This window comes from Aegilops tauschii, chromosome 1 (assembly GCF_002575655.3).
Source record: "Aegilops tauschii subsp. strangulata cultivar AL8/78 chromosome 1, Aet v6.0, whole genome shotgun sequence".
In the NCBI taxonomy this organism is placed as follows: Eukaryota; Viridiplantae; Streptophyta; class Magnoliopsida; order Poales; family Poaceae; genus Aegilops; species Aegilops tauschii.
Window position 1 is genome coordinate 412308740 of NC_053035.3, and position 19695 is coordinate 412328434.

General features: G+C 57.8%; 1 protein-coding gene across 1 annotated transcript; it reads right to left on the reverse strand.

Annotated features, from left to right (window-relative positions):
- Window positions 1-414: 414 nt before the first annotated feature.
- On the reverse strand, window positions 415-2111 carry LOC109764127 (UDP-glycosyltransferase CGT). Its single transcript, XM_020322971.4, has one exon. The coding sequence runs from the start codon at window positions 2031-2033 to the stop codon at window positions 606-608; it is 1428 nt and encodes a 475-aa protein (XP_020178560.1). The 5' UTR covers window positions 2034-2111; the 3' UTR covers window positions 415-605.
- Window positions 2112-19695: the final 17584 nt, after the last annotated feature.

Genomic DNA, 19695 nt, shown 5'->3' on the forward strand with positions numbered 1-19695 from the left:
AACACATAAAACATAAATAACATAAAAAAATAAAGGGAGAGAGAAAATGGCTGGATCACACAGTTAATGGTCTTCGGCCTAGAAAGAAATCGACTGACCCAAATATGGGATCAGTTAAAAAAACAATTTTGCTAAAGCATATCTAGATTTGCCAAAGTATTGCACATCTAAGTCATATACCATTGATCTCACCCAAGATTTGTGTGGATTTTTTTTTCCTTTCTGTGCTTGCTTGTGTCATTTAGATGTGCAATAATTAAGATACATCTAGATGTGCCCTAAACAAACCACAAAGAAACAAATCCACACAACAAACAAGCCAGGAAAAGAAAGCAACACGAATCTCAAAGAAAATTCAGCGGACAAAAATCGGCTGACCCAGATAAAATTTAGTTGACTGACATATAGCCAAAGTGAAAATGAAACCATGAGGCAGCAGGGTGCCACTACTGCACTCATTTTCCTCCTGGTTCTCCTTTTTATTCTCGATCGATCAACGATTATGGCATGCATCGTGGTCGATTCAGTCGAAACGACGATACAAAGTGCGACAGGGCACGAGGTTCAGTAAACAACAGCTCCCGGCCGGTAACAGAGCAGAGCAGTCAACTGAGCGTGGCAAGGAACTCCTGCATGCTCCAGTGGCTGGACCCGCCTTCGGCGACGGCCTTGGTCGCCTCCTGGCTGATCTCCTTGGCCCTCGCCGAGATCGCCTCGTCGCCCATCACCTCCTTCACCTTCTCCGCAATCTCCGCGCCGCGGACCAGCGAGTCCTCCCCGCCGTCCCAGCTCCAGTGCTCCACCCACAGCCCGAACCCGCCGCTCTTTATCACCTTGGCGATCAGGCGCTGGTCGCCCAGCGTCGGCCACGCCAGCATCGGCACGCCGTACGCGGCCGACTCCGTCACCGAGTTCCACCCGCAGTGGCTCAGGTACAGCCCCACGGCCGGGTGCTTCAGGACCGCCTCCTGGTCCACCCACTCCTTGGTCACCAGGCCGCGCCCCTGCACGCGCTCCAGGAACCCCTCGCCCAGCACGTCCTTGAGCTCCGCGGTGTCGTCGCGGTCCACCACCGTCGTCTTCACCACCCACAGGAACCGGCAGCCACTCGCTTCCAGCCCGGCGCCGATCTCGCGGATCTGCTCCAGCGCCGCCGCGTTGCGGTTGCCGAAGGCCACGTACACCACGGACCGCGCCGGCTGCTCTCCGAGCCAGGCAATGGGTGAAGACGCGCCGCCATGTGCCGCCTCCTTATCCGTGGCCGTCGACTTGAGCGGGCCGACTGCGTAGACCGGAGGGAACCCGGGCACGACCTTGCCGTCCCGCAGGGCGGCGAGTGCCTCTGGCTCCAGGGCATCGAACGTGTTGACGAGAATGCCGTCTATTTCGGCGATCTCGCGGCCGTTCGCGATGAACTGCTTAGTGAAGAGGCTGTCGAGGTTGCGCAGCACGTTCGGGGGGTAATCGACCGGGATGCGTCCAATGCCGGGGATGTCGACGTCGCCGGCGAGGTGGTCTGCGTTGGCGCCGTCGAGGTAGGTGGGGAAGTAGGCGAGGAAGGACAGCATGGTCGCGCAGGAGATGAAGAGGATGTGGCACGGGAGGTGCAGCTCCTTCTTGGCTATGGGGATGACCTGGGAAGCCAGAGTGACGTCGGTGACGACGGCCGAGGCGCGTGGCGTGGCGCCGGCGATGAGCGGGCCGAGGAGGTGGGCGGAGCGGCGCAGGGACTCCCACCGCAGGACGAAGGGGTCCGTGCCGGCGAGGGTGGCGTCGTCGAGCGGCAGAAGGTTGAAGTCGATGCGCCGGATGGCGGGGAAGGCGGCGAAGAGGGCGGCGAAGTGCTCCGACTCGGCCTCTGAGACCGTCGGCAGCGCGGTCACGATGGAGATGTCGACGGCGCCCTCGCTCGCGAGGGCGGCGATGAAGCGGGAGAAGGGGAGCAGGTGGCCCATGCCGGCGCTCGGGATGAAGACGAGATGCGGTGCGCCTCTGGCCTGGTCGCCGGAGCTCGGCTTCGCCGCGAGAGCCATTGACGAGCTAGCTTGGTCTGTGACTGTGAGTGCGAGAGGACTGGCTAGTGTTTGGTGCTGCGTCCGCCACTGCAGTTATCGGCTCGTTTTAATGGCAGATCCATGGTAGCTCTGCTGCCGTGCTGCGTGTCCTTGTCGGGTAGCAAGTCTCTGTCCACGTAGTTGTACGTTTGTTTGAGTGTTATTATGAATTGGTCCTAAGAAAGCGGATCAGCGCTGAGCCATGTGGCTATTTACGCTCCTGCGTGGCCTTTATCAACCGACTGAGTAGTTAAGCTTCGAGTGAACACTGAACACTCATTTTACGCGGAGCTCATCCCAAGAAAAGTTGAACTTTGCAGTACAACGAGCTAGCTCACAGTGAACGAGTCCCTCCCAATTATTTACTGTGGCGGGTGGTTGGGGGTTGTGGGTGATTTGCTTCGTGCATGCCAGCGTGCTGTCCTTGTCTATGCCTCGTACGCGCTTCTCAGGTCGCCATCACACTCATGCTTAGTAGTACATCAGTGTACTGCTAATGGAAAATCTAGGCTTCGTGTTAAATTAATACGGAGTAGTTCTTACATGGCAGATCTCTAATTTTATTCAGTAGCGGTCGGACACCGCTTGCACAAGTACCACCGCGAGCATGAACACGCATAGCATTTGTGTGTTCTTGGTTCGCTGCGTGCCTGCGTACGTCCTGCAGTGCTTCCGCCATCCTGAACCTGGCATTGTTGCCGCCCCCAGCAGTTTGCATTAGCAGATTGATGTCCACTCCTGTGATGAAGAACCTGTACTGATTCTCCCAAAGCCAAAAATCACATGGTCCGTGGTTCTGCACGTCCCAAACGAAAATGACATGTGCATGTTAAATCAACAAGCTAGTTACTTATTGATTGATTCGGGCACTTGTAGAAATGGATGCCAGGGAGCACAAAGTTGTATTGGTGCGTGCTCTTATAGCTGGTAAAAGGAAAGTACGTCATACATTATCGCAATGGCACACAGCAATGGCAATGGTATATGCGTTCATACTGCCAGAATCACGAAGGCCCACGCCTGGGGCAACTGTCGGCTCCATACTCACATTTGCAGCATGCACTTGCCTTTGTGTCAGGTTGTTCTGCCTATAATACATATATAAGCTACAAACCGATGTCTGACACCCATATACTCTAACTAGCAGCTTGCTCTCTTCCGAATCGCAAAGGCCTGCGCGCCGTCGATGGCGTGGGATCAGATGGCGCTGCGTCCAGTGCTGCACTTCTCTTGCTAGGTTGTGCTATATGAGTCCAATATTTCATGTAACTAGGTCGATGAACCTCCTAGTAGCTTTATTAATAAAAACCTCGTGGTGGATGATGTGACTACTTTTTTTTCGGGAAGATATGACTATTTTTTTATATCAATAAAGCTAGTTATGACTAAAAAAACTACTCCCTTTGTCGGACTGCCCCTGGTTCTTCTAAAAAAATTATCAGGCCTTCGGGCCTCCAAGCACTCCAAGCATTGGGCCGCCTTCCCTGGCCGGCTATCTCTGAAGCCGACTCCCGGAAGGCGACCCTGCCTCAGCGACCCCTCCCCAGGACGATTACGGGGTGGCCGACTCCAAGAAGCCGGCCAAGAAGGACGCCGACTCCAAAGAGCCGGCCGAGACCACAACCACTCCAAGCCACTCCCACATAACGGCGACAAGACGGGGTGTGGCCACAGTGCGGCCCACTACCCCCGAAGCCCGAGGCGGACATGGCTACAGGAGGCCGTACGGGGCGGCCGTCTCCCGCGCGGCTCGGCACTGTAGCCATGCCAGCCTCGACGTCATCCACGACCGACTCCTGTACGGCCCGAGGGCGGCGGGCCCCTTCAGCCAGAGAGAGGCGCGAAGACGGCCCGGCCCCTCCCAGTCGGCCAAGGGCATAGCCGGCCCCCAGAAGCCGGCTACTCCCTTCCTCGAAGCAGGAGCCCCATTAAGGAGACAAGACGAGGTAAGGCTACAGTGAGAGCCCCCGAGGCGGCCCACTGTAGCCACGCTTACCTCGACGAAGCCCTCGTCATCAGAGGCGCGGCTACAGTAAGCAGCCGCCGACAAGACCCTAGGCGGTGGGGCCGGCCTGTCGACCAAGTAGCCGGCAGCCGGCGGGACCCAGCAGCCGGCGAAGAAGCCGGCGAGCGTAGACACCGACGGCTGGGACCAGAGCCCAGCCGGATTACCATTGTACCCCCGGGGGTAGGCCTATATAAACCCCCCGGAGCACCCATGCAAAGGGTTGGCTTCCAAGCATAGCACGCACACCATAGATAGAGGGAAGCAAGAGCTAGCCTTGTTCTTCTTCTCCTTTGACCCCCAAACAGCTCTAGGAGCGATTGTAGCTACCCTTTCTCGATCTAGTGATCATGCGGAGACCCCGCAGAGCAGGACTAGGGGTGTTATCTCCTCGGAGAGCCCCGAACCTGGGTAAGATCCGCCGGCGTGCATGTCTTCGCCTCATCCCGTTTCCGGGCACCGGCGACGTTTTATTGGCTCCCACAATGATAAGCCATCCCTTGGCATATGTCGCACCAACCACCCGACATTTGGCGCCCACCGTGGGGCCAGGTGCACCGTCGTCCGGAAACCTGTTCTGGACGGGAACCCTCTTCCTCCCCCGCGAGCGCAGCCAGCCTGCTGCGCCCGATGGCGTTTGCCTCGACGCGCTGCAAGGCGTCGACGACGCCTGCGCTGCGAGCTGCCTCGCCGATCTGCTCGGCGAGGCTCGCATCTCCGACGAGCCTGCGTCCGACGCAGGCACCGACTACCCCGAGAACCGCGTCGTCAGCCTCCTCGACCAGCTTCACGTCTCCAGCGAGCCTGCTGCAGACATGGAGTCGGTCGGCTCCACCGACCCGATGCTCATCGACTCCGACACAGCATCGCTCGACGCCTACCCCTCCGACGTGGTGGTCTTCGACGACCCCCTCCCTCGAGCTGACAGCGGCAGCAGCGCTGTCACCGAAGTGCTGGTCATCAGCCACGTCGCCAACTCGGGCGAGAGTGCCCACGACGCCCTGCAAGCGGCAATGCACGACCTCTCCGTCCCCATCCCGGCCGACGCCGACGCCGAGACCTTGGAGGCACGCCGCCTTGCCCTCATCGCGGAGGGCCAGAAAATAGTCTCGATGAGACGCCTCACCGAGGCCCACCAGCGCGAAGTCGACCGCGCCGCCTTCGGCACGCTGCCGCCTAGCGGCCCGAGCCGAGCCGGCTTCGTCCAGACGCGCAGCGCAGCCGTCGCCAGCATGATGGGCGCAGATCGCCCCGTCTACGCCACCCCGCTCGAGAATCTGCGAGCCGCTCAGGCGGCTGCAGAAGAGCTCAATGGGCTGGGAGCCGATGAGCTCCCCTACATGACGAGACGGATCCAACAGCTGCTCGACGCGGCTGCAGAACGGCACGAAGCCGGCGCCTGTGCTGATAGTCATCCCCCGCGCCGGGAGCACGCCGCGATGTCCCGCTCGCCGACTGCGAGCGGCGCGCGCCAGAAGAAAGACAAGGAGCCGGCTGCCAGCCGCAGCCGGATTCGTATTACCATCGAGCGCGACGCGGAAGGCCGCCCTCGAGCGGTTGAACACCAAGGAAATCTGCCTCCTCCCCCGCCTCGAAGAGAAAGACGCCTCACTCCGCCGCCTATCACACACCCGACTCTTGGCGACCGACTCGGCCGCCGAGAAGGAGTCCGCGAGAACGACGCCCGCCACAGGATCGACCGCCTTGCTCGATCCTTGGCGTTAGAAGAAGAAGACGATGTCGGCCCGCCATGCTTTAGCCCCCGCATCCGCGACGAGCCCTTTCCCCAAAGGGTTCTCGCTCCCCAGAGACACGCCCAAGTACAACGGCTCGATGAAGCCGGAAGATTGGCTCATCGACTACTCCACGGCCGTCAGCATAGCCAACGGCAATCGGCGCGTCGCCGTGAAGTACGTCCCCCTCATGCTGCAAGGCACGGCGCGCACATGGCTCAACAGCCTCAAGCCCTACAGCATCAACAGTTGGCTGGACTTCACCGAAGTTTTCGTCCGCAACTTCACCAGCACCTACAAGCGGCCTCCCAAGCCTCGCCAGCTCTCCCTCTGCGTCCAAGGGCCCAACAAGTCGACCCGCGACTACCTCACGCGATGGGCCGAGCTCCGCAACTCTTGCGAGGGGGTGCACGAGGTCCAGGCCATCGAGTACTTCACCGCCGGGTGCCGAGAGGGCACCCTCCTCAAGCACCGACTCCTCTGCGACGAGCCGGCTACCCTCGACGAGTTACTAGTCATCGCCGACAAATATGCCACGGCCGACTCCTCGATGAAGACCGAGCTGAGAGTAGACGCCTCCGGGAAGGTGATTGCTCCGGCTCCCAAGACGCCGGCTGGCGACCCTAATCGGCGCCCCTACCAGAACGACCACAAGCGCAAGGGCCCCATGCCGACTACCTCCAGTCGGCAGGTGGCCACAGTTGAAGACGAGCAGCCTGAAGAGCGGCCCGCTCCCAAAAAGAAGGGTGGAAGGCCGGCTTGGTAGCCGTCTTTCTCCTACGAACAAGCACTCGATGCCCCCTGCAAGTTCCACAGCGGCGCGAAGCCATCCAACCACACAACCCGGAAATGCCACTGGCTCACCCGCATCACCAAGGGCGAGGGAATGCTGCCGCCTCCGCCTCCCGGCCCGCTGCCTCCAGTCCCTCAGCAGCCGGCGGCTCGACCGGCAGTCGGCGCCATCCAAGACGAATTCCCCGAAGAGCACGCCGCCTACGTCGTCTTCACAAGTCAAGCCGACGACAAGCGCAGCCGACGCCGGCAGCACCAAGAAGTGAATGCAGTCGCCACTAGCACTCCCGAGTTCATGCATTGGTCAGAAAAGCCAATCAGCTGGAGCCAGGCCGACCACCCAGAGGTGATGCCTTCGCCCGGCTCCTATGCAATGGTTTTGGACGTCACCCTCGCGACGGAGAGGCGAGCTGCCAGATTTTCCCGCGTCCTGATAGACGGCGGAAGCAGTATCAACATACTATACCGCGATACCATGGAGAAGCTGAACATCAAGGCCAAGCAGCTCATGCTGAGCCGCACCGTCTTCCATGGTATCGTCCCCGGCTTGTCTTGCTCCCCAATCGGCAAGATCAAAATAGATGTCCTCTTCGGAGACAAAGATCATTTTCGCCGAGAAGCAATATGGTTCGAGGTAGTGGATTTGGAGAGCCCCTATCATGCACTGCTTGGCCGACCTGCTCTGGCCAATTTCATGGTTGTGCCCCACTACGCCTACCTGAAGATGAAGATGCCGAGCTCGAAGGGGATTATCACGGTAGCCGGCGACTACAAGAAGTCCATCGAGTGCGCCATGGCCAGTAGCCGGCTGGCCGAGTCCCTCGTGGTGGCAGAAGAGAAGAAGATGTTGGAACGGGTTGTGGCCATGGCCGGCAAGCAGCCGGCCTTGTCCCCCAACCCCAAGGATTGTGATGCGCAGGGCTCCTTCCAGCCTGCAAAAGAGACGAAGAAGATACCTCTGGACCCGGAGCACCCGGAGAGGTTCGCTGTCATTGGGGCGAACTTGGACAGTAAATAGGAAGGCGAGCTCGTCGACTTCCTCCGTGAGAATCGAGACATCTTTGCATGGTCCCCAAAGGACATGCCGGGTGTCCCGAAGGATTTCGCCGAGCACAAATTACATGTCCGAGCTGACGCGAAGCCGGTCAAGCAACCCCTCCGCCGACTGTCAGAAGAGAAGCGAAGAATCGTGGGAGAAGAAATAGCCCGGCTCCTTGCCGCCGGCTTTATCATGGAAGTGTTCTTTCCAGAGTGGCTTGCCAACCCAGTTCTGGTTCTAAAGAAGAATAACAAGTGGCGTATGTGTATAGACTACACCAGTCTGAACAAGGCCTGCCCAAAGGATCCGTTTGCTCTGCCACGGATTGACCAAGTAATAGACTCCACAGCCAGATGCGAGCTGTTAAGTTTTTTGGATGCGTACTCAGGGTACCATCAGATCAAGTTGGACCCAGCTGACTGCCTGAAGACTGCCTTCATCACACCCTTTGGAGCTTTCTGCTACCTGACAATGACATTCGGCTTGAGAAATGCCGGTGCCACTTTTCAGCGTTGCATGCAGAAATGTCTCTTGAAACAACTCGGCAGAAATGCCCACGTCTACGTAGACGACATTGTGGTGAAGACAGAGAAGCGTGGTACCTTGCTGGAAGACCTGAAAGAAACATTTGCCAACTTGCGCCGATTCCAAATCAAGCTCAACCCCGAGAAGTGCGTGTTCGGAGTGCCAGCCGGCCAGCTGCTAGGCTTCCTGGTCTCCGAACGCGGCATTGAGTGCAACCCCGTCAAGATCAAGGCCATCGAGAGGATGGAGATTCCCACCAAGCTACGAGATGTGCAGAAGTTCACTGGCTGCTTAGCCTCCCTGAATCGTTTTATCAGTCGACTAGGAGAGAAGGCCCTCCCCCTGTACCGACTCATGAAGAAGTCCACTCACTTTGAGTGGAATGATCAAGCCGACCAAGCCTTCCATGAGTTGAAGAAAATGCTGACCACTCCACCTGTCCTGGCTGCGCCGACTGAGAAGGAGCCCATGCTCCTCTACATCGCCGCGACTAGCCGAGTCATCAGCACTGTTGTTGTGGTCCAGCGCCCGGAGGAAGGCCGAGCCCAGCTAGTCCAGAGGCCGGTCTACTATCTCAGCGAAGTACTATCCAGCTCAAAGCAAAACTACCCGCACTACCAGAAGATGTTCTATGGAGTGTACTTCGCTGCCAAGAAACTGAAGCCCTACTTCCAAGAGCACCCCATCACGGTCGTGTGCACTGCACCGCTCGCCGAGATCACAGGCAGCCGGGATGCATCCGGCCGGGTGGCCAAATGGGCCATTGCGTTGGCGCCCTACACGATCTTCTATCAACCCCGCACCGCCATCAAGTCGCAAGCATTGGCCGACTTCCTCGTTGACTGGGCCGAGACCCAGTACCTACCGCCGGCTCCCGACTCTACCCATTGGCGGATGCACTTTGACGGTCCAAGATGCGCACCGGCTTGGGAGCCGGCATCGTCCTCACCTCTCCCAAAGGCGACAAGCTCAAGTACACGCTGCAGATCCACTTCGCCGCCTCCAACAACGTGGTCGAGTACGAGGCGCTCGTACATGGGCTCCGGCTAGCCAAAGAACTTGGCATACGCCGGATCCTGTGCTACGGCGACTCAAACTTGGTGGTCCAGCAATCGTCTGGCGACTGGGATGCTAAGGACGCGAACATGGCGAGCTATCGATTTCTGGTCCAGCAGATCAGCGGATACTTCGAGGGGTGCGAGTTCCTCCACGTGCCAAGGGCCGACAACGACCAAGCAGATGCCCTAGCACGGATCGGCTCCACCCGACAAGCCATACCGACTGGCGTCTCCCTCCAGCGCCTCCTCAAGCCGTCCATCAAGCCGTCTCCAGAGTCGGATTCCATCTTCGTACCGCCTGCGCCAGATACAGTCGGATCCGACTGGAGAAATCCCGCAGGCGGCACGGGGACTTCGACAACCGGCCCAGGGACTACCGTAGTCGCAACCGACCCGGGGACTTCAGCACCCGGCCCGGGGACTGCAGCAGTCGGGCCGGGGACTGCAACGACACAAGAAGCGGTGGCCGATTCCAATTCAACGCCACCCAACCCACCCACCCGAGTCATGGTGGCCACATTAACAGAAGAAGAAGTCACAGCTCCCTCATGGGCCCAGCCCATCCTCAAGTTCCTAGTCAGCAGAGAGCTGCCGGCTGACGAGATCTCAGCAAGACTAGTGCAACGACGAGCCGCAGCATATACAATAATCAACAGAGAGCTTGTGAAGCGCAGCGTCACCGGAGTCTTCCAGCGTTGTATCGAGCCAGAAAAAGGAGTAGCAATCCTCAAAGACATCCACCAAGGCGAGTGCGGCCACCACGCAGCCTCAAGATCCCTTGTGGCCAAGGCTTTCCGCCATGGTTTCTTCTGGCCGACTGCCTTGGAGGATGCTAAAAAAATAGTCAAGAGCTGCAGAGGATGCCAAGTTTTTAGTTCCAAGCAACACCTGCCGACTTCTGCACTCAAGACCATTCCCCTCACCTGGCCTTTTGCCGTCTGGGGACTGGACATGGTAGGCCCTTTCAAGACAGCCCGCGGCGGCTTGACACATCTACTCGTTGCTGTGGACAAGTTCACAAAGTGGATCGAGGCCAAGCCAATTAAGAAGCTCAATGGGCCGACTGCCGTTACATTTATCACCGACATCACTACTCGGTACGGCGTGCCGCACAGCATCATCACCGACAACGGCACGAACTTCGCCAAAGGAGCACTGGCACGTTTCTGCGCGACGCAGGGCATCCGACTGGACTTAGCGTCCGTTGCCCACCCACAGTCAAACGGCCAGGTCGAGCGAGCAAATGGACTCATCCTCTCCGGCATCAAGCCCCGACTGGTTGTACCACTGGAGCGATCGGCCGGCTGCTGGCTCGAAGAGCTGCCGGCTGTCCTCTGGAGCCTGCGCACTACACCCAACAAGTCAACCGGCTTCACTCCATTCTTCCTCGTGTACGGTGCCGAGGCTGTCATCCCAACAGACATCGAGTTCGACTCGCCTCGGATCACCATGTACACGGAGGAGGAAGCCAAAGAAGCAGGAGAAGACGGCGTCGACCTACTGGAAGAAGGCCGGCTGTTAGCCCTCAGCCGGTCCGCCATCTACCAGCAAGGGCTGCGCCGCTACTACAACCGCAAGGTCAAGCCAAGATCCTTCCAAGAGGGCGACCTTGTGCTCCGGCTGATCCAGCGAACAGCCGGCCAGCACAAGCTCTCGACCCCTTGGGAAGGCCCTTTCGTCGTCAGCAAGGCACTCGGCAACTACTCCTACTACTTGATCGACGCGCAAAAACCAAGAGCACGCAAGAGAGACGACTCCGGCAAGGAGTCGGAGCGACCATGGAACGCAAACCTCCTAAGACGATTTTACAGCTGAAAAGCAGTATGTATCACGCTCCCCTTTTGTATTAAGTACAAACCAACAGGCCCCCCGAACAATACTCGGGGACTGCCTTTTATTTATCTATGAATGACGAGTGTCATATCCATGAATGTATTATTACATTTTGAATTTTTGTCCGGCACCGGGTTCGACTAGTCGGCCCGGGGACTGGCCGCCTTGAGCTATATTGAAAGTTTTTCCTAAAGTCAGAAAAGTATGCGCCGGCTCCCGAGTCACCTCTTGTTGCAAGTCGCAGCTCAAAGAACTGACTGTCCGACTAGCAAGAGGCAAGACAGAAAGGACGCCCACACGAAAAATGGCTAACGAACTACGAACCTATATAGCAAAGAGACGGCCTCCAAACATGCCTGCCGGCTACCTAAAACTTAGCTTTAATCCGGCGAAGCTAGAGTACTTCCCCCCCAACTGGCCAAGCACTCCTCCAGCTACAGATTGCAGAGCAACTGTTGGACTGGGGAGGCGGCAACCAAGGGAGGGCGGCAAGGGAAAAAGCAGAAGGATAAAAAGCAAAAGTACAAGGAAAGGCCAAATGCATGCATAAGTTATATATACATAAAGCCGCCAAGAGGCCGGCAACAGACATAAGTTCGAATACACCCAGTGGGTGGAATTGTGCGAATTTAACCAAACATTGTTCTAAAGAGTAACAAGACAGGAAAAGCAAAAGACGGCAGACTAGGGCGCGACATGGAGGCCGAGCTGGTCGGTGAAGGCGGCCTCGCCGGCTGAAGGAGTGGCCGACTAGCGGGCCCTGGCTTGACCACCACCTGCGGCAGGAGACGCACTCGCGCGCGACGTAGTGCTGGAGGAGCGGTCAGGCTGAGGCTGGCCGGCTACTCCACCAGCCGGCTCGGCGTCTTCACCCTCTTCCTCCTCCTCTTCGCCCTCGTCGCTGGAGTCGATCTCCTCCACCGAGTCCTCACCGTATGCCGGGTCCAGCCCGAACCACTCTTCCGGCTGGGCGACTCCATTGTCGTCCACCTCGGGGGCGAAGACGCTGGTGTCGGTGTAGTCGGCGATCGCCGAAGCCCGCCGAATGATGGCCGGCCGTGCCGGCTCCAGCTCCGTGTCGGCTTGCTGCCGCCAGGTAGCCAGCTGGTCCAGGCTCAGGGTGGGATACCAAGCCTTGACGAACTCCAGCGCCCGCCTGGCGCCGGAGCGAGCCGCCGAGGCCTTCCAAGCCTCGAAGCGGCCGACTGCCACCTCCAGCCAGTCGGCAGTCCGACTGGGGGTGCGAGGGACCACTTGGCCGGGCCAGAGGGCGGCCAAGACCTGCGCCCCGACACGCTGAAGCCGGCGGAGCAGCCGGTGAGCCGGCTGGATGCGAGCCTGGATCGCCAGGAGCTGTTCCTCCAGCGAGCGGCCGGCGGTTGGCGAGATCTCAAAGCCGGCTTGCCTCCGCGCTTGGCGACGGGCCTCGATGGCTTGGTTGGCGGCAGTCGAATAGCCAGGGAAATACTCTGCGCGAAGAAGAAGAAAGGAAGAAAAGAACACCAAAATCAGAAAACAAGCCAAAGTGGCAGATGGCAAGAAAGGACGAAGAGGTAGGCGGCTTACCGTCAACCAGATCTTCGATCTGGCCATAGCCGGAGACCAGAGTCTGCCTGGCATCTGCCCAGCCGGCCGCCTCCGTCTCGAACTCGGCCTGGAGAGTGGCTTCGCGGTCTTGCGCCGCCTTCAGTGCCGCCTTGTGACTTTCCTCCTGGTCGGCCAGCTTCTTGACCAGGCGGTCGCGCTCCTGCACCAAGGCGGCGAGCTCGGCATCCTTGGCACGAAGAGCAGTCTGGGACTCCCCCAGCTGTGCCCTCAGACTGGCGTTGGCCGCTGCAGAAACGGAAGAAGAAGAAGAAAAGTAAGAAGTCGTCAAGGAAGTTCCGACCCGACTGCTCAGCAGTCGGCCCGAATCTCGGGGACTACACCTAGTGGGTGCGCCGACGCGCCCCCACATGAGATAAAGAACAAATCACGTACCTCGGCTCTCGGTAAGGTCGGCGGTCTTCTGAGTCAGCTCCCGAGCCTGGGAGTTGAAGGCGGCCGCTCGAAGGTTGTGGTAGTCCTGCAAGATGGACAGAAGACCGAAGTGAGAACAAAAACAGCAAAGACAAAACCTCCAAGAAGTTCCAAGCCGCCTGCTCAGCAGCCGACTCGGAACTCGGGGACTACACCCAGTGGGTGCGCTGACGCGCCCCCATGGAAGAAATCAAGATCAAGAAGAAACAAGACGGGAATACTAACCCGGATGGCCGCCCGCGTTGCGAGGAACTCGTCGGTGAACTGCCTCAGCGCCGCGGCTTGGCTTTGGAGCCGGGTCCGGACGTCTTGTGCAGCCACGTTCACTACGGCCGTCCCTCCGCCTGGCGTCCACCCTGAGGTAGCGCTGGCCGCCTCCGCGTCTTGGGCCGACGAGCTGGAGCCCACGGCCGGCTGTGGCTCTGACGCGGCCTTCTGTGGCTCCGACGCGGCCTTCCCCGCGCGCCGGCTCGGCGGCACCCGGACCGCCACCTCAGCCCTCACGACCGGCTCGCCCTCCGCCGACTGTGCAGGCGGCGGATCAGGCCGGCCGCCTTAGGCCGCCCTAGTTGGCGGGGTAGGCTCCGGCGCCTTCTCCAAGATGATGACGTCGTCGCCGCTTCCCCCCAGCCCGGGCTGGTCGCCGCTGGCTCCCCCTGGCGAAGGCTCCATGTCCCCAGGCGCCATGACGCGCAGCGGGGTGACCATCAAAACCTCCCCCGCCGCCGCCGCGGCCTCAGCCTCTTCCTGGGCCCTGGCTGCGGCCTCGGCGAGTGCCTTCGCCGCCTCCTCCTCCCGTGCCGCCTGGGCGGCGGCCGCCTTCGTTGCCTCCGCCTCCCGTGCCTCCTGCTCCTCCCGCGCCTCCCGCGCGTTCCTTTCCGTCGCCTCCTGGAGGTCGGCGCGGGGGTCCACGCGGCGGGTGGTGCTCCCAGAGCCCCTTGGCGACTCAACGACGGAGCCGGCAGCCGCCCGCTCAAGTGACAACGGAGCTCTGATCGTTGAAGAAAAATACGAGAGTTCAAGAACCACCAAAGAAAGAAAGAGAGTACCCAAAGAAAGATTCGGACTTACGCCGACACGGTCTGCGGTTGCTTCACCACCTTCCGGAAGCGAGCCGCCTTCGCGGCCGCCTCTTCCCGCCTGGTGGCTGCCGCCCCGCCTTTGGGTTTCTTCGTTCGGCTGCCAAACAGACCCTGGGCGGCGCGACGCTTCTGCCCTCCGCCCCGAGCAGGCGGTGCAGCAGAGGAACCCGCGCCGCGTCCAGACGCCGGCTGGCGGCGTGGGACGGCTTCGGCCTCATCGTCGTCTGGCCAGTCATCAAAGGTGGCGCTGAGCCCGGAGCCGCCTGCCTCGCCGCCGGCTTGGCCACCTCCCGGCTCGACGTCGTCGTCCATACCGACCGCCCTCAGGTCGGGGTCATCCAGATCATGTTCGGTCCGGTCGGGGAAGAAACGGCGCTCCGCGTCTGACCCGCCGGCCGGCCGAAGCAGAGGGCTCTGTCGAAGAACAAGCCGACTAAGTCAGAGTCGGCCAAGAGGTGCTCGGCAACAAGGAGAAAAAGAAGAGACGAGGAGAGCATACCATAGGCGGCGGGTTTGCTCGGCTGTATGGCTCCTTGCCGAACTGCCACTCCACGGAGAGTTTGCGGTTCGCAAGGTAGTTCACCATAAAGGCCACCTCCTCCTGCGGCATCTCCTTGGTGCACATCCGGCTCAGATCGAGCTGGCCGCTCATCTGACAGATCAGATGAGGCCGGCTCTGGAGCGGAAGAACCCGGCGCGTGACGAACGTGGCCAGAAGATCGGGCCCCGTCAGGCCCTCCGACTGGACCATCACCCGCAGTCGGGCGATGGCGGCGTTTCCAGCCGGCGTCAGCGTCACAGCCCGGAAGGACCACTGGGGCAGCCTGCCCGCCAGTGGGCCGGCTACGTAAGCCGGCAGGTTGATGTAGTCGCCCCGCGGAGCGATGTTCCGCACGTAGAAGTACGACTTCTGCCACTTCTTCACCGATTGGATCAGCGTGATGACGGGGAAGGGGTTGTCGGCAACCGATCTCCGCGACGCGATGAAGGCACCAGTCTGAGCCGGCACGCCCCGCATGCGCGTGCCTAGCTTCGACTGGAAGAACTCCACCCAGAGCTCAAGGGTGGGGAGGACGCCGAGGTAGCCCTCGCACAGGGTGACGAAGGCGGACAGCAGCACCACCGTGTTTGGGGTGAGGTGGTGCAGCTGGAGCTGGTAGAAGTCGAGCCAGGAGCGGAAGAAGGCGCTCACTGGCAGGCCGAAGCCGCGTAAGAAGTGCGAGCGGAAGACCACCCGCTCGCCCTCCTGCGGCTCCGGCCTGATTTCCCTCGCCGGCGCGCGACGGAACTCCACTTTGTCCGCGCCGGGCAACCGCCGTGTCTGGCGGAGGAACTCGACGTGGTCTTCGTGCACGTTGGAGCCGTCCCAATCCCCGCCATACTGCTCCGTGGCGGGAGGCATGGCGAAAGCTAGCGCGGCGGCGGAGGAGCGTGCGGTGGAAGAGCGCGGCGGCGAGGCGCTGTCGCAAGAACTGGCAAGAGGAAGAAGACGGTGGAAGTAGGAGGAGCGTGCGAGGGCCTGCCGCCCTCCACCTCCCCCTACTTATAGCCTCACAAGGCCGAAGAGGCCGGACGTGGGGGGGAGACGTGGGATTAACTGCGCCCGCTCCCCCCACGTCTCGCGATTATTGCGCATAAATGCGAGCCGAAACTGCTGCACGGAACGTGCGGGCGGTTTCGGGATGTAGACAATCCGCGCCTGGGCCGGGGCGCGGACGTGGCGGGCCCCCTCCCTGCGGCGACGTCCCGTCACGCGCGTGGGCTGGCAGGCTTTCCGGCCCGCGGCCCGATGCACGGACTGGCGGGCTCCCGCCCTCCGACTCCGGAAGATTTCGACTCAGGCTGCGCGCCTGACCAAGGCCGGCTCCCAGCTGCCGGCTTGTCAGGATAGGAAGCTGATCGAGCTTCTCAAGCCCTACTCCACCTCGAAGCCCAACCAGCTTCGGGGACTACTGTCGGAGTAAATGGCCACGGGTAGCCTCACCGACTGCCCCTGGTTCTTCTAAAAAAATTATCAGGCCTTCGGGCCTCCAAGCACTCCAAGCATTGGGCCGCCTTCCCTGGCCGGCTACCTCTGAAGCCGACTCCCGGAAGGCGACCCTGCCTCAGCGACCCCTCCCCAGGACGATTACGGGGTGGCCGACTCCAAGAAGCCGGCCAAGAAGGACGCCGACTCCAAAGAGCCGGCCGAGACCACAACCACTCCAAGCCACTCCCACATAACGGCGACAAGACAGGGTGTGGCCACAGTGCGGCCCACTACCCCCGAAGCCCGAGGCGGACATGGCTACAGGAGGCCGTACGGGGCGGCCGTCTCCCGCGCGGCTCGGCACTGTAGCCATGCCAGCCTCGACGTCATCCACGACCGACTCCTGTACGGCCCGAGGGCGGCGGGCCCCTTCAGCCAGAGAGAGGCGCGAAGACGGCCCGGCCCCTCCCAGTCGGCCAAGGGCATAGCGGGCCCCCAGAAGCCGGCTACTCCCTTCCTCGAAGCAGGAGCCCCATTAAGGAGACAAGACGAGGTAAGGCTACAGTAAGAGCCCCCGAGGCGGCCCACTGTAGCCACGCTTACCTCGACGAAGCCCTCGTCATCAGAGGCGCGGCTACAGTAAGGAGCCGCCGACAAGACCCTAGGCGGTGGGGCCGGCCTGTCGACCAAGTAGCCGGCAGCCGGCGGGACCCAGCAGCCGGCGGAGAAGCCGGCGAGCGTAGACACCGACGGCTGGGACCAGAGCCCAGCCGGATTACCATTGTACCCCCGGGGGTAGGCCTATATAAACCCCCCGGAGCACCCATGCAAAGGGTTGGCTTCCAAGCATAGCACGCACACCATAGATAGAGGGAAGCAAGAGCTAGCCTTGTTCTTCTTCTCCTTTGACCCCCAAACAGCTCTAGGAGCGATTGTAGCTACCCTTTCTCGATCTAGTGATCATGCGGAGACCCCGCAGAGCAGGACTAGGGGTGTTATCTCCTCGGAGAGCCCCGAACCTGGGTAAGATCCGCCGGCGTGCATGTCTTCGCCTCATCCCGTTTCTGGGCACCGGCGACGTTTTATTGGTTCCACAATGATAAGCCATCCCTTGGCATATGTCGCACCAACCATCCGACACCCTTCATCCATATATATATATGTTGCCGGAGCTCGGCTACGCCGCGAGAGCCATTGACGAGGTAGCTTGGTTTGTGAGTGCGAGGGTGACGAGTTAGCCTGGTTTGTGAGTGCGAGAGGCCAAGGCAATTATCGGTTCGCTTTAATGGCAGAACCAAGGTAGCTCTACTGCCGTGCTGCGTGTCCTCGTTGTCGGCTAGCAAGTCTCTGTCCTGTGATGTCCCACATTTGTTTGAGTAGCTGAGTCATGTGGCTACTTACGCTCCTACGTGGCCTTTATCAACCGGCTAATCTGTGTGCAGCGTGCAGCTACCCTTGGCCCTCACATCAAATTTGACTCAGAGGGCGCCTTGACCTAAACTTCAGTGCCAAAGTATCAAGGCATGTGCACTTGGTGAAATGGCGCAACCACATTTTTGCACATTGTATGAACTTGGTGACGCCTATTGGGAAGGTAGAGTTCTATCATTTTTCATGCGAAGCAAATGATGCTACGGGGATGGACCAGACACGAGAGTTAGCGGCGAGACGAGCCGTCTAAATAGGTGCCTAGTGAAACCGGGGTGATCTATGCACCTAGGGCATCATAAAACGAACGGACAATTTGAACCATGATGCACGTCGTTACTGGGTTCGCGCCATGACTCCAATGTTTGTTTTCCTCTGTTCAAGCGCCTAAGCAAAGCGTCCTCCAGTGGACATGGCCCAATTGGTGGCGTCTATGTCTGCGTGCTTGGCTATATGACACAATGTGGAGCGGGCGTTGCTGCATATCGCTCACGGTGAGCGAGAAGCGCCGCGTCTCAGGCCGGCAGCTACTACATTGGCCTCGGCTGCAAGCGCGACTCTCCAAGGGAGAGAGAGAGAGAGAGAGAGAGAGAAGCTGAGTTTTCTCCCGTGTTGTTTCATTTTCAGTTAATTCAAATTATAAATTTGGGAAAAGCTTCTCAAATTTTGAAAACGGTCTCATGTTTTTTTAATTCAAAAGATGATCATGAACACAAAAAGTTCACAATTTCAAAAGTATCTTCACGACTTCATTTTTTTGCAAATTCGAAAATGCTCAAGTGACTAAAAAAATCTCAAACAACTTTTAATGAATGAAAGTATTTTTTGGAATTTAATTATACAGAAAAATGGTGAAGAATTTTTGCAAATCCAACCATTTTTGCACTGTAAATAATTTTTGAAATTTAAAATATTTTTTAAAAAACATCAACAAAATTTGAAAGTGTGAACAATTTGTTAAATTTCAAAATAAATTCTACAATTGTGATTTTTTTTAAAATCCAAAAATGGAAAAATAGAACGTAAAAAGAAGATTACATAAAAGGAAATAAAATAGTAAAATGAAAAAATCGGTTTGTTGCTCATCAGAAGGTTCTTAAAATCGGTTGTAACAGTTCGCTCGCTCGCTCTCTAAATTGACCGGCCCAGCGCTCACAATGAGCGATACGTAGCATTTGTGACTACGAGTTTTTCTATTTTGCGCATGGGATACAGTAGGGATGCAAACACGCACCCGCTCCCCAAGGGGCCGCAACCCATGTTGATACAGCATTTTTTTTTCGAGCTGTTTCATTTCAGTTAATGATAACTATCAATTTTGAAAAAAGTTCTCAAATCTGAAAAATGATTTGTGAGTTTTTTGAATTAAAAAATTGTTCCTGAATATAAAAGAGTTCGTGGTTTAAAACATTCATGATTTAGAAAAACAAAACATGTCTTCGAAAACTATTGATGAATTAATGCATCTGAATTGGAAAATTGTAGGCGGATTCATAAAATGTTTACGAACTGGAGAAAAAGTTCGGGGATTTTAAAATAAGTTAAAAAATTTCAAAATTAGTATGTGAATTTGGAAGATATCACGAATTTGAGAAAGTTGACAAACGTTAAAAAGTAATTGCATTTCAAAAAAAAAGTGTGCACATTGGGGGAAAAAGGTGAAAAGAGTAAGGAAAAAAAAGAACAAAACATGATGCAGAAAAACGGAAACAAAAAAAACTGGGCTTGGAAGCTTCCCAAAACCGGGATGAGCCTCCCGCCAACATGCCTTTTACATGGGCCGGCCTAACTGCTTCGCTAGTGTGCTCTGAGTACCTTATTTATTGCCATTCATTACACATAACATCATAACATTTATTATGATAGTTAACTCTTTTTTTCATTTAATTATATGCCACCTCTGCAAAATTGTCTAGTTTGCATGCGTGCTATTGCCTATGATACTCTCATTACGATCAGCCTAAGAGTTATATAGGATTTGGCAAAATGGAGACATATGCAAATGCAGTTTATTTCCACCTTTCTCACAAAAAGATGTATGGAAAATAAAAAACCACATGCACATTTTGAAAAATGTCAGAATTAACAAGTATTAAATAAAATTTAATAAAAATCACGAGTTTTAAAATTGTGCGTGCAATTCAAGAAATATACATGA

Coding starts and splice junctions, on each gene's coding strand:
- LOC109764127 (XM_020322971.4), bottom strand. CDS start 2,033: ATGGCTCTCGCGGCGAAGCCGAGCTCCGGCGACCAGGCCAGAGGCGCA.